A 15,016-nucleotide genomic window follows, 5' to 3' on the forward strand; every position below is an offset into this window, starting at 1 on the left:
ATAAATACTAATAGCCAAAATATTGTTATACAGTGATGGCTGGTATCTGGAGTCGACACTAAGTGGTTTTTCTGATCGTCTGTCGTAACTTTAGCAGTAAATCCACAGAAACCCAGGAGAAAGGGTGTAAACGCTGTTTATGCCATTTCTCTTGTGTTTCCACAAATCTTCTGCCAAAGTTACAGCGGATGATCAGGATAGCTCCCACAGAAATGAATGGCATAAGTTGAAAAATAAATTGTAAAAATAATTAATAAATGTCAGAGTGAAATCTATTGTTTATTATAATACAACCCCAAAACATTTCATGTATGCATATTCCTGCTAATCTATCCATAATTTATATTAAAAATCTTTCATTTGCAAGCATTTCATATCACCTTTTCCTCATTATGATTTCCTATGTCACGCTTTAAATACACCTTCCCACTAGTGGAGATACTGCAGTGCTACCACAGGTGTTTCCATTATAAACATGGACAAAGGAATTTATAATGGTAATATAAAAATAAGGACAAAATGTATGACTTTAAAATGGGGCATTACGTCAGTGGTCTCCTCATCCAATTATCCCCTGGTCTCACCTGAAAACTACACTTCTTCTTGACTGCACATGTGCAATACTATGGGAGACCAACTAGTAATATATTAAAATCTTGAATTTTTCTGGTTTGTCACAACTTTGACAACAGATCGTGCTCTAACGATAACACTTGCTACTTACTCCTCCTACACTGGTGGTGCTGTGGTGAGATGCCCAGCTCTGGCTGACATTTTTTTTCTCTGCCATCTGCCTAAGCTTGGTGAAAGGGAAATATTGCTTCTATTTTCATGTGTTGCCGAGTTCTACATGCTTTCTACGTGGAAATTATTTGCCTGTTAGTAGCTTGTCCTGACGAAGAACTCACCATCTATCTTTTTGCCACCTCTCGCAGCTTCTAACCTGGAGTGTTTGTACACCCCTGACCATCCTGCCAACGCTATGTTTTCTCGAAGCCTACACCACCTGCTTTTCTTTACCACATCTTGCACCTTCTCAGCAACTCCTCATTTAGTCACCCATGTCATATTTCTGCCTCCCCCTTCTCACAACATCTCTTCCTATTCTTCCCTCTACTATCTTTCCCACCTCTCGCAGCCTCTTGCTGATTCTCCATTTACTTCTGCCTGGCCTATCTCTCCTCCCCATTACTCTCCATCTTTCACTGGACAATCCATTCAAGAAACATGTGCCTTTAAAAGCCTACACTGAATCCTCACAACTACTTATTAAACAAATTACACTATTTAACAACAGAGCCAGAAACTAAACAAAGACCAACAGGGGGAGAAATAACAGTCTTTTACAGGTAAGCAAAAATATAAGATAAAAATAATGCATTTAGATTAATAATACATCTGCCGGCAGAAAAATAAAATAGGAACTGTAAGAAAGAAAGGAACAAAGAAATAAAAACATTTTTAAAATACCAAAGGGAAAAGAAACAAAGTGTAAATTTCTCAATTTACTTGAACCTCTCCTGCAGAATTACTACAACATGAACAATACAATAAAATATTCATTAGTATACACAATAACTAATAGTTACACTGTTGGAGAACATAATTTAACGTGGTAAGATTATACAACAAAACCATAGTTCACCTGGTTTAGCAGTGTGCATTTATATAACAGAGTTCATTTGCTCTTTTTAAGTTATTGGTGAGTTTCACTTGATGTGGAACAGTGCCTTATGTTCCAAGGTTGTGAGTTTAATTTGCTCTGTGTGTTGAGCTAGTGCATGTAATTGCGCAGTGAAGAAAAGTATGTTTGTGATTTGGCATTAATTGTGTGGTCATTAATATTTACCCATGCTTCTAACTTGCTCTTGAGAGTAAATATTTCTAACCTCTGATAACACACAAACAATTCTTTTTTTTTTGCTTGTTAAGCAATTAACATGGAACATGCAAATTTACTTAAAATTGACTTCATTTCCATATCATGTTAATTATTCCAATTAAAACCTGCATTAAAGCACAAGAGGGAGCTGGCAAAGTTCCAATGATGAGCAGAGCAGGAGATGTTGCCTAAAGGATGAGTCTTTCAGCGAACTGTACAAAATGCCTGTTGCATCAAGTTCAGCAATGCTAGTTACTTTGAAGGACCAGGAGCAACAAAAGCAGGAGATCATGGCAGGACTAGCACTACCCAATGCGACATTAGCACCATCTAATTGGATATTAGCAAGAACAGGAAGTGCCTCAATTGAGATTCAGCAGGAGAAATTCAATATCGTTTCACTTGTTCTTTGGATGCAAGGTTGTGGCTAGGGAGGCAAATTTCAGGACCCAGTCTCCCATGCCCAATCTTCCCCGAAAGTCCACCAACAGCCAAATTGGAAGCCGGCGACTTTGAGGTTTCCAGGACGCTTGCCCGAAAAAGGAGTTAGGTGCCCTGCGTATGCCAGCTGGAGGACCCCGTTTGAAATTCATGTACACATGGGCAGAGCCTGTGCCTTGCAAGCTCCGAACAGTTGCACCAGGTCTTGAGTGGCCTAACCAATGGTCCTTATAGGGACTTTTTCAAAGTTTCATTTCTGTGGAGCCAGGAAGAGCATGAGTGCTCCTCCTGGCTTCACAAAAATACTGTGGGCTGCTGCCAGCTGCCTCCCACCCCTGCTGCTTTACCTCTGCCTCCCAGGATCTACCTGCAGGCTGGCTCGGCGCCAGAGCCATTTGAAATTCGACAGGCCCCAACCAGCGAGCTGCGTCGATGCACCCGATTGGCGTCCCCAGCTCACCTATTTAATTGTAATGAGGGCCGGTTCTGAATTTCTATCGGGCCTCAGGCAGACAGGGACCAGCAAGCAATGCAATCACACAGTGAACGTATTCGATTATCGTTGCATGAACCCAGGAGCATAGTCATCTCCACAAATTTCAGCATCTCCTAGGCTCCATACAGTCTTCCAGTCTATAACATCCATCATTGACTGTTCATAGCAGGTGATGAGTTTATCATGGTGATATCCACTGAGGGCCTTCTTCTTTACCAAAGAAAAGATCAGTATACACTTCTTCAGATATCATTTTAGAGAGAAACATAGGTTGCACATCAAATTGCCAGATCTAGTAAAAAAGAAATGTAAAATACAAACATACAAAAAGAAAGAGAGGAAAAGACTATCAAACATGTACAGCCTGCACTATCCAGACATAGTACAACAACATGCATCACTTAACCATGCAGTCTCCTGGGAGAAGCAAAAAAAGAGAAAAAAACCTGCAGCCAATTTAAAATGTGGCTAATTGCATTTTTGATTAGTAAATAAAAAACAGAGAAGGGAGCTGGCATCATGGTCATCTCGACCAATCGGAATAACCGCTCTAGGCCAGGAGAAGAAATCAATCCTAGCCAATAATGAGCAGCTCCAACAGAGCAGACATGGCAAAGGACAAGCAGCATCCAACCACGTTCTGGACGGAGAGCAGGGGCAGGTCTGGTGTATCTAGTTGTGCGAGTCAACATTCTCAACAATCACTCTGATGAAGTCAAATCACTGCTTGCAGCTGCTGGACAGAAAAAAACAGAAGCTGCACTAAGATGTGCCGTGTCTGATAAATTCATGCCAGAATTCCAAACTTTGGTGAAAGAGGAAGACTGCAAAATTTTGTACTGAATGGTGGTAGATGTTCGTTAAGTAAATATATACATGTGTAAATATATACCTGTATTTTATGTAAGGTATTTTCTACTAAAATTAGTGCCTGTGGCTAGTCAGCAATTTCTATTGGACAATACTGCCCTAACACAATCGTACAAGGCTAGAGGGAGGTCACGATAGCTCAGTACTCATCGTCCCACCGAACTAACAACTTAATGAAGTCGAATTTCTGTGGAGGTTCTCCCGATCTCCTGTTGTAACTTTAGTGGAACTTCGGTAGAACCCCCAAAGAAACAACATAAACAACTGTATGCCATTTCTATGGGTTTTCGCTGATCTTCCACCAAAGTTATGGAAGGAGATTGGGCGAACCTCTGCAGAAATTCCAGGCAAGCTTCCATAACTGGAAACATCCTCTTCACTCACAAAGTGTTTAGTTTCCTATTATAGGACGGCAGTGAACCCATGCCCATTGTATATTTTGCTAGTTTGTTCCAGAAGGTGAAAACCACAAAACTAAATATTTCCTGGCATCTATTCCGTTCCCTTCCGCCTTACACCGGTTCTTGGACCTCGGAATTACAAGAACAAAATTGCACGCGACAAACAGGCTTTGGTTCAACCCAAACTTGTTAGTTTATTGGACCAACAAAACCCCAGTACATACCCTTCCATGATTTGACTGAAACTTACAATCACCCATGCGGCTAGTCGTTACCAACGTGCTGCTGTTGTACCTTCTTAAAGTGTTCCAGTCATGCAAACCCCCACCTGGGCCTCATCTGTGCTTTCAGCTATCAATCTGTTGGATTGCTTGACATTCACACCTCTTCATCTGGACATCTTAGTGATTCAAAACTCCTTAGTTGTGCAGAGCTGTGAGGTCGAGAAACAACTCCTTATCTCCTCCCCCGCTACCTGCACAGCATCAGGATAATACGGTATTCCTCACTGTGATTGGCCTTTGGCTCACAGCATTGTTTAAGTGTGAAAGGCCTTCCATTCTTGTCTGATGTGGAGATGCTGGTGATGGACTGGGGTGGACAAATGTAAGGAATCTTACAACACCAGGAAATAGTCCAACAGCTTTATTTGAAAATCACAAGCTTTCAGAGCTTACCTCCTTCGTCAGGTGAGTGACGAAGGAGGTAAGCTCCGAAAGCTTGTGATTTTCAAATAAAACTATTGGACTATAACCTGGTGTTGTAAGATTCCTTACATTTGTCCACCCCAGTCCATCACCAGCATCTCCACATCATTCTTGTCTGAGACTGAGCATGGCTCAGAGGCTCAGTTTGATTATACGTTGTCTCGATGGTAATGTGTCTTCGCCAGGGGATCATTATTTGATGTAAATGAGTCTCCGAACCTGACCATGGGCTCAAGTCTCGTTGACTGGCATTTGGGGTTAACTGTTTCATATCTCACAGCCTATTTCATGTCTTGCAGTTTTACAGTGTTTTTACAGTATTTCCCATATTTGTAGTCTTACACTCTTTGCTGTAGGATTTTATATACACTCTAATTCTGCCAACCCTATCCAATAAATAAAGGCAAACGTTATTGACATCGGCAACCTCCTTGTCTAGCCACGATACCAATGTAAGAATATTGGTGCTCATACTTACATAGAGCAGTGTAAAATAATTGAAAGTCATCATCAGATGCCAATATACACGTAAATATTCCAGCAGGAGTTGCTAGATGCAATTGGGGCAGGAACCATGGTTAATAGGTTAGTTACCCCCTACTATAACCCCGGCTGAGATCAGGGCCCCGATATTAACGGGGAGGCGGGATGGCAGCTGGGTGGAGGGGGGCGATTGGGCGCGTGGGTAACCTGCCCAATAAAATCTGTTCGTTCCACACGCGATCGCAGGTAAATTGGAGCCACTCAACGTGGCTTCCAGGTTTGCCGTCGAAAAGCTGCACAGTGGGCGGACTGCGCACCCGCATCACAGGCTGTCAGCTGGAGGAGCTCTATTTAAAGGGGCAGTCCTCCAATGGCTGCTCCTGGAGCAAACACCCAAATAGAATAATGGAGCAGCCCAGGGGAAAGGCTGCTCCAAGATTCAGTGATGAATCAGTCCAGGTGCTACTGGATGGGTTGAGGAGGAAGAAGGACGCGTTCTACCTGGCGGATGGGAGGAAGCGGCCTGCCTCTGCCACCAAGAAGGCCTGGCTCGGGTTAAAAGAGGAGGTCACCAGCAGCAGCAACATCTCCCGTACCTGGGTCCAGTGCAGGAAGTGCTTCAGTGACCTAACTAGGTCAGCCAAAGTGAGTACACTTACTCATTCTCCTACATTCCATCTTCCACGTCACCGCCCCCACCCCCCACCTACTCATTCTGCACTGCCAACACTACTCTATCACATCACTCCCCACACCCACTTAAGGCTCATCCTCAAGTTATCTGCACTTCCTCACTACTTCCTCACCTCCCCAGTATTCACCCCACCACTACCACTCAACCCAATCCTCATACAATCTCATGGCTCTGTCTCATACTCACCCTTTGATGCATCTCTTTCACAGTTAGCTACACCCAAACCAATGCATTCATCGGTTGGCCATGTCACCATCACTCACTCACGTGCCTCTACTTTCTCCCCTTATAGGAGAAGAGAGTACAGAATGCACAGGAGAGGGCAACGACCGAAGGGGGGCCGCAACATCTAGTCATCCTCACAGACGCGGAGCAGGAGGCAATGGAGCTGAGCCGCACCCTCGAGTGCCTGTCCATCGGGGATGCCGAGACTGGCACCCGACAAATGTCTGGTGACGTAACTTTAACATTCAGCACACACAATATAAATTGATGTTAACATGCCTTGCCATCTTCAGCACCTCAACATCTGTGATCATGCTTAATACTGCCTTCTGTTCTCTTACAGGGCCTTCAGCAACTGCTGTGACGGCGGAGGGCGATTCCTCAGAGGGCCTACCGGCCTCTGAGGGTGCACCATCACATCTGAGCGAGCCATTCACCAGCGCAGATACACACACCTCAGTGGGTCCGCGTCCGCAGTTAGTTGGGGTCGCACATGGTGAGTCACCACACTCGTGAGCACGAGCAGACACTGGTGGCAGGGGCAGCTGTGGAGACACGGCGTCGGTGGGAGCACTCCTCTCCAGGCTCTGCTCAGCTGGACACAGATGCTGAACCCTGGGGGCCATCCATGAAAAGGAGAATGATCGAGGGGCAGCAGCACATTTGCGAGGTGCTGGAACAGGTGCCACGCGCACTCTCCACAATCGCGCAGAGGATGGAGGAGTCCAACTCCTGCAAGAGTGGAATGGTGGCACAGGTGAGGGAAGGCATCTCTGAAATAGTGTCAAAGGGACGTGAGGGCATCTCTGAGATAGTGTCGCGGGTAAGTGCGGGAATGTCTGCGATGGAGGGAAGGCTAGCCTCCAAGGAGCTTCAAACACAGCTCACAAATGAGTCCATTCAGGCCTGACAACAGCCGTCCGGACTCAGGGTGAACAACATTCTGCCACCTTAAACAGGCAGGCAGATACTCTAGCACTTGCCTTACAAGGGAGGGATGATGGCAAAAGGGGACATAGGAGTGGGAACGCCACTCATGCACCCCCACATCTCATTCGTAGCCCCCCTCTTAACCAGTACCCGCAATGCTGCCTCCTGTCCAGGTGGCCGAGTCTAATTGCAGGACTGTTTTGTGCAGGGGGCAGGGGGGGGGTGGGGGGGCGGTTGGTGCTGGTGTGGTCGCTGCTCGATCCAGGTGGTGAGAGGACTGGACTCTTCACACAGTCTGATGTTAGGAGAACCGTTCACATACCAGGGACTCCCCGGCTTCACGAGCGGCCAGGTGAGCCGCTGTTCTGCCCATGGGTTGCTCCCCCTCCTCCTCCTCCTTCTCAATGTGGGTGGCAGATGTGGATGAGGCCTCCTCAAGCAGCACCCCTCTCTGTTGTGCCATGTTGTGCAGCGCACAACACACTACTATATTGCGTCCCACTCTGACTGGTGCATATTGAAGTGCTCCCCCACAATGATCAAGGCACCTGAAGCGCATCTTGAGCAGCCCTATAGCATGCTCAATTGTACATCTGGTAGCGATGTGGCTGTCGTTATATCGATGCTGTTGCTTGGTGGTGGGGTTCCTCAGAAGTGTCATGAGCCACATGTGCAGGGGGTATCCCTTGTCCCTGAGGAGCCAGCCCTTGCAGGTGTTCGGTGCGTGGAAGAGGGGCGGGATGTTGGACTCCCGGAGGATGAAGGAATGGTGGCAGCTGCCGGGGTATCTGGTGCACACGTGAAGGAATCTCTTGAAGTGGTCACAAACGAGCTGAGTGTTGATGGAGTGATAGCCCTTCCTGTTGATGAACAGTCCTGGCTCATGTGGAGGTGCTCATATAGCTATATGGGTGCAATCGATTACACCCTGCACCCGTGGGAAGCCAGCCACAGCGCGAAATCCCACTGCCCTCTCCGCCTGGCTGAGGTCGTCCATGGGGAAGTTGACGTAGTGTGAAGCCCTGTGAAACAAGCCGTCGGTGACCTGCCTTATGCACTTGTGTGCAGACGATTGAGAGACCCCGGCGATGTTCCCGGTAACACCCTGGAATGATCTGGAGGCGAAGAAATTGAGGGCAGTGGTGACTTTGACAGCAACAGGTAAGGAGATGCTGCTCGGCCCAGCCGGGAGCAGCTCGGCATGAAGGAGGCTGCAGATGTCTGTGACTACCTGGCGACTGACTCTGTACCTCCGTATGCACTGCTCCTCAGAGAGATCCAGGAAGCTGAGCCTCGGTCTCTGGACCCTGTTGCGAGGGTAGTGCCTTCTGCGACTTCACTCTCTCTGTTGTTGCCCTCCGTGCTCTTGTGCAGGTGCCTTTGGCGCAGCACCGTGTTGTGGAGCTCCACGTAGCAGAGGTGGACACCGTGCCTGGCGAGGCTGGTGATGTTGCTCATCCTCGGATGAAGTGATGAGTGCGGCCATGGCGCCCCCCCATCCTGACGGTGTGAGTTTGAGGGGGTCCGCAAAGTAGGTAAATATGTTTGCACGGTAGAGTTTTGGGTGGAAAGCTAGAATTTTGAGTGGAAACACAAATGTCTTGCAGCCAAAACTTTGTCTGAAGTGACAGTGTGCCCTGCCGCAATAAATGAGGTTTTCTCCCGCCTGTCAAATAATTATTTGCATCTCCCACTGGCTGCTGGTTGCAACAGGGAGTATTTCCCACAGCACAGAGAACACGTTGAGGATCCTTCAAAATTGCACCCCTGCTAAAATGTCTACTCAATCAGTTATCTCAAGTACTTTAACTATGTGTAATAGTATGTAAATTATCATCCCGCCGGCTTTAATTGCTGGTGGGACTCCCGCATTCGGGAGGCGTGCGCACACCCGAATGCGTCACTGGGGAACCCGGAAGTCAGCGGGTTGGAGCCGGGCTCCGAACCCGCTCCGGATTTGCACGATTTTAGGAGCCTCCTCGCCCCCAACGCTCCCGCTCCGCCATCCGAAAATCGGCCCCCAGATAATTCAGCCCAGACCAGTGATTGAAACTTGGAACTTCTTGGATTTTATAGTTCTGTTCCATGTATTTAGTAACGAAGCAACCAGGAGAATGTTCCTTTACTGTCTTGGATACGAATTAAGAAGCTCAAAAAACTTCTGGTATTCTTTCTATCCTGTGCACATGCAAGGTAAACAAATCCAGATAATGGGTAACATGATCAAGGGCTCCTGGGAAAAGAAAGTCTATTTTGCTGTCAGTGCATTTAGTTGATATCACATTACCTGATGTGTACAGGCTTCTAAAGTAAATCTTGGTTGTTGAAGGGTCACTGAACTCAATTACAGAAATAGTTGAGGTCCAGTCAATGTGCATAGGGTTTAAAAGATATGTACAAGGAACAGTTATATGTAACATGTTTATACCCACTATTTCTTAGACATATAAAAGTGCTTGTTTTTCTATTAAAAGAAAGTCACTTATCTGGCTATGGTCAATACATTACACTAGTAATTTTAAATTATTCTATCAAAGTACACAAAACAAAGTATCAATCTTACATTGTAAGTCATGCAGTCAAATAGATTTTGATCTTTTAACATTGTGTTATTACATTTCAGCAAAAGATTTTGACAGTGAAGGCGAATACCTTGAGATTTCTGGCATTACACGGGACCAGGCTGGGGACTATGAATGCCTCGCAAAGAACGACGTTTCGTTTCCAGATACACGAAAAGTCCGCATTACAGTCAATTGTAAGTTGCCTTTTAACTTAGAAAGTCAACTTTTTTATTTAGATGTTTGTAATAAAAACAGAAAATGATGGAAATTCACAGCAGGTTAGCTAGCATATCAAAGATAAAGAAAGTTAACATTCAGGTGGAACCTGGAACCAGCTCCGATAGAAGATTGCACCCAAATCGTTAACCAGTCTTTTTCTTTAAGTTTCTGTGTTTTTTTTAGAAAAGCATTTTCTGTTTTTAATTCAGATTTGCAGCATCTGTGTTGTTTTAGATCACTATATTTGTATTTATGTTTTAATCCTTTCAACTCTGAATTAGCCTTATGGTACAGATATACTGCACTCATTGCTTTTACACCAGTACAATTTTGAGAGCATTGAAAGTGGGCAGAGTTATACCGTGCAGCTCAGAAACAATTTCAAATCAGTTAAAGGTTCACTTTGTGCGTGCATATTTCAGTGTACGTATAAAGCTCTGCTCAACAGTTGATGATATTTTGAATGCTAAAAAACAGTTGACAAAACACAGTCCACCAGACAGCCTGCCATCTTTTTAAATTTTAATTTGCAGTATAACCAGTGTGAAATTGATGTGGTGGGAGATTGCCTCATTGAGGTGCTCTCAGGGCTGATCCGAGATGCTGGTTCGGCTGCAATTATACTATAAATTTTATATTGTTGCAACTCTGAAATTGGTTGACAGCAATATAAAATGTGCAATATAACTGCACTATTAGGACTAGTACCAAGCCATTTATTGTACCTAATTGAAAATTAATTATTATATAGTAACAGATCTCCCATGCGTTGTTCATGGTAGGTCAGATGTTACCCTGCCACAAGGCAGGGAACACTGAGTGTGGGAGTGGAGGACAGATGCACATCGCCACTAAAAAGATTTGGAAAGAAACGTGCTCAGAGACAATGAAGCAAGTGTTATTATTCATTGCACACAAGTGGCCAGACAGGCCCCTACCCCCAACACAGCCCCATCATGAACATAAAGAGTTCCACTTTATGACTGTGCAGTTGGTCTGTGACAATTGATATAAAATAATGCAAGTGATTGTCTACAGACCTGACTGTTGCCGTGATTCATCTATTTTACACCAATCCACAATGTCGTCATTATTTCAAGGCCAAAAAGACTGGATGGATGGCTAAAATAAAAGCAAATTACTGCAGATGCTGGAAATCTGAAATAAAAACAGAAAGTGCTAGAAACACTCAGCTGGTCAGGTAGCATCTGTGGAGAGAGAAATAGAATTAACGTTTCAGAATGATGACCTTTCATCAGAACTGGGTGGATGACTGCTGGGGGAGAAAAACTATCTACTCAAGCCATGGCTACTTACCCCATTGAGACTCCCAAGAACAAGAACTGGACAGATGAAACAGCGTTGATCCTTTCTGCCTCTTGCAATATACTCTCATGCTGCTCTTCACAGTTGGATGCCTTTCACGACCAAAAGGGATCATGCTTTAGGCTAATATGTTCTGAAGCAGCATCTCCAGACTCCATATTGAAACAGCACTGTTCTATCACTGGCCCTACTGCAGCCATCACTGCCCTCAGTAACAGTGCAGATTTAAGATGACCAACAATCCTTTATGAGCTGCTGGCACAGATAACCTGTTCCTTAATCCCCACATGCCTCCAGTGCATCACACATTGTGTGTCTGGAAAGCTGTGATAATATTCAAATGAGCAGAACTCATATTATAGCTTGACGTCAGCTCAGTGCACTGTGGGCACTCCTGCCCCAGGGGTGCATTTTCGTACTTCTTGCACAAGGTATTTATTCATTTATCGATTACATACTAAAACTGGAAGGCGGGTCACAAAATTCCATGCAGTACCTGTTATGTAGGTAGGTCATTTCAAGGTAATATGTACCGTTACAACCTTTCAAGAAATACCTGACAGAGGTACAGCTGATGCCCAATGTCCCTGGGCTTGCACATATTGCCCACCAGATAGTTCTCCTCCAATGCACCAGCACTTTCAGCAAGGTGGTTTTGAAATTGTTTTAATCTTAAAAGAATGTTAAATTAGTTAAATGAAGACCTCGCTTCAACTATGAAGATTTAATATCACAGTTATGCCTCTAGTTCAGTGTCCTTGCACATTTGAGACCTGCCTTTTTAATCCTCATTCTTGACAACTGGAGTGGCCTCCAGCCCTGGAGAAGGAAAGTAGTTGTTTGAAGATTTTAAAAACTGACTTCATCTTCCGATCAAAGGATCCTGCCCCCAGCCTGTTTGGGATATTTCCTGTACGTTCAATAAGATGACGTTCACCAGCAATGCATACTTGAATCCCATGGTGTGAGGTGAGCAATGCCTTATGTCTCCCTTTCCTGCTGACGACAGTTTCCTTTCTAAAACCTAGTTCTCCCACTCCACGTATTTCCCACCCTCCCCATCTCCATTCCCCCATCCTTATCCCCTCCTCCTCCACTTACCCCATCTCCTCCCTCTTTCCTATCTAGTCCCTTTTCCCCTTTCCTCTCCCTCCTCCTTTCACTCTCCTTCTACCCACAGGTTCCTTTGCCCCTTCATTCTCTCCCTTTCCAACTTTCCCCCACTCTCCATTTCCCTTCCTTCCCCTCCCCTACACCCCATCTCCTCCCTTTTCCCTCCTCTCCTCTCCCTCGCCATCTCGCTTTTAGTGTTTTGTGTACCTGAACACTAAAATTCATTTGCTCCTCCACATTTCCTAATCTTACGCCATTTAGAAAATTTTCCGATTTGTGTTTCTCAGATCCAAAGGGGGAGATAGGAGGGCAGAGAGACATGTAGAGAAAAGGGGCGGGGGAGACAGCAGATGTGGCAACAGGCAGGAGTGAGGGAAGGTGGGTGAGACAGGGCAGGGGGAAGGAAGAAGAGCGGAGGAAGCAGACAGGAAAGAGGGAGGCAGGGGAGGGAAGATAGATGGGGACATTGAAGAAGATCTGATAGGGGCCAGAAAGGCAGAGGGGAGAGGAAAGGAGGAGATAAGGACGGTGAAGGGGAGGGAAAAGTAGAAGAAAGGGGAGGCGAGGAGGAGAGGGAAGGTGGAGGAAGAAGAGGAAAGGTGGAGGGGGAAGGACAGAAAAGAGGGAGGATGAGGGGAAAGGGAAGTAGGACAGTAAAGGGAATAGGGATGGAGGAAGGGGAGGATTATGGGAAGGGAGGGAGAGGAGGAGGAGGGGAGAGAAGGAGGGGAAAGCGGGAGGGTGAGTTGGGGAAAAGTAAGGAGAAAGGGGCGAGGAGGCTGTGGAGGAGGAAAGTAAAGCGCAATAGGGATGGGGAGGAGGGGAAGGGGAGGGGGAGGGGAAAGGAGAGGAGGGGCAGAGGAGGAGGGGAAAGGGGAGGCAAACAGGGGTTGGAAGATTGAAATGAGGGCATAGGGAAAAGAGGAGGGATAGAAGAGGGAGATGGAGCATGAAGGGGGAGGGGAAGGAGAGAGGTGGCGGGGAAGATGGGGAAGGAGTGGGGACATGGGAAGGAGGGAAAAGACGGAGGGTAAAAGGATAGGGGAAGGAGGAGTGAGAGATTGGAGAGAAGAGGAGGGGGAGGGAAGAGAAGGGGAATAGGAGGGCAACAGAACAGTGAGAGGAAAAGGAGGAGAGAGGGAGAGGGAGCAGGAGGAGCAGAGATGAGCATAGTGAGGAAGGTGAATGATGTGGGACAGGGATGGGAAAAGAGAGAGGTGACAGGAGGAGGGGGAAGGGTAGGTGGGTGGAGTGGGAGGGAGGAGTAGAAAAGGGGAGGCACAGAGGAGTTATTTCCTCTGATGGGGAATAAGGAATCAGGGGACATAATCTTAAAATTATAGCTAGGCCATTCAGGAGTGAAATCAGGATGCACTTTTTCCATGTAAAGAGTAATGGAAATCTGGAATTCTCTCCCCAAAAAGGCTGCGGATGCTGGGTCAATTGAAATTTTCAAGACTGCGATCAACAGGTTTTTATTAGGTAAGGGTATCAAGGGATATGAATCAAAAGTGGATAAATGGGGTTGAAATACAGCTCTGCCATGATCTAACTGAATGATGGAACAGGCTCAAGGGGCTGAATGGCTTACTCCTGTTTCTATCTTCCTGGACCACCTCTCCTGCCCGTGTTTCCTTTCCCCATAATTTCACTCAGAGTGTTGTGAATCTTTGGAATTCTCTACCCCAGAGGGCTGTAGATGCTGAGTCATTGAATATATTCAAGGCTGAGATAGATAGATTTTTGGACTCTAGGGGAATTAAAGGATGTGGAGATCAGGCAGGAAAGTGGAGTTGAGGCCAAAAATCAGCCATGATCTTATTGAATGGCAGAGCAGGCTGGAGGGGTTGTGTGGCCTACTCCTGCTGCTATTTCTTATGTTCTTATTTTCCCCCCATTCCCACTCTCCTTCCCCCTCTCTCCCTCCTCCCCTCACCCTTTTCCTCTCCCCTCTCTTATCTGTCGCTTCGCTCCTCTAATCTCTCTCCTCCTGCTCCCTATTGCCCTGCCTTGGCCCAATTATACCCCAGCTCTCTAAACCTACTTGACCTAAAGCCTGCAGTTGGTCTGAACTCCCTATGTACAATGTCACAAGAGATCAACTATTTTGTTTTTTAAATAAGGAATTATCTTGTAACAGAGTTCTTCAGTTTGTAGGTATTTCCCCTTCCTGGAGATTCACTATTACGGGTCTCAGATTGCACTTGGTGTTGTTTCAAATATTTATGCTTCAGGCTATCCTGGAGGCCGATGCAGAGACACTGGGAAAGCTAGTACTCAGCCAAACTAAGCTTTTACCCATCTTGGACATCTTCAGATCTACCTTCAGGCCAATCTGAAATGATGACCGCCGCCCCTCCCTCGATGTGGAAAATCAAAGAGAAAGTTACTATCTAAGGCAAATACTTTCAGTGGGTAATTCTGGTCAGACTTAGTTAGTGTTAACCCTTCTGCAAAATGTTTGCTGCTTCCCACTCGTATAGGACAGCTCTAGCTGATGGAGATAATTCAAGTGGAGAACACTTTCCTCAGTTAGGGCTGTGAAAATCCAGTTTTGTATGCCATCTGAGCCAGTAGTTTTTCCAGGATTGAGTTTTTGAAGCAGTGTTTAACATTTTTGTGCCTAATTATGTGCCAGCTGATAGGTTTACTGCATGTCAATTAA

General features: G+C 45.8%; 1 protein-coding gene across 2 annotated transcripts in view; it reads left to right on the plus strand.

The window, feature by feature from the left end:
* The window catches only part of negr1 (neuronal growth regulator 1), a 457,516-nt gene that overhangs the window by 354,737 nt on the left and 87,763 nt on the right, over positions 1-15,016 (plus strand). For both annotated transcript variants that reach the window (XM_067990328.1, XM_067990329.1), the window contains exon 4: positions 9,753-9,887. In XM_067990328.1, coding sequence (XP_067846429.1) covers positions 9,753-9,887 — 135 coding nt within the window. The remainder of the gene's footprint in view (positions 1-9,752; positions 9,888-15,016) is intronic.

Source organism: Heptranchias perlo, chromosome 9 (assembly GCF_035084215.1).
Source record: "Heptranchias perlo isolate sHepPer1 chromosome 9, sHepPer1.hap1, whole genome shotgun sequence".
NCBI lineage: Eukaryota > Metazoa > Chordata > Chondrichthyes > Hexanchiformes > Hexanchidae > Heptranchias > Heptranchias perlo.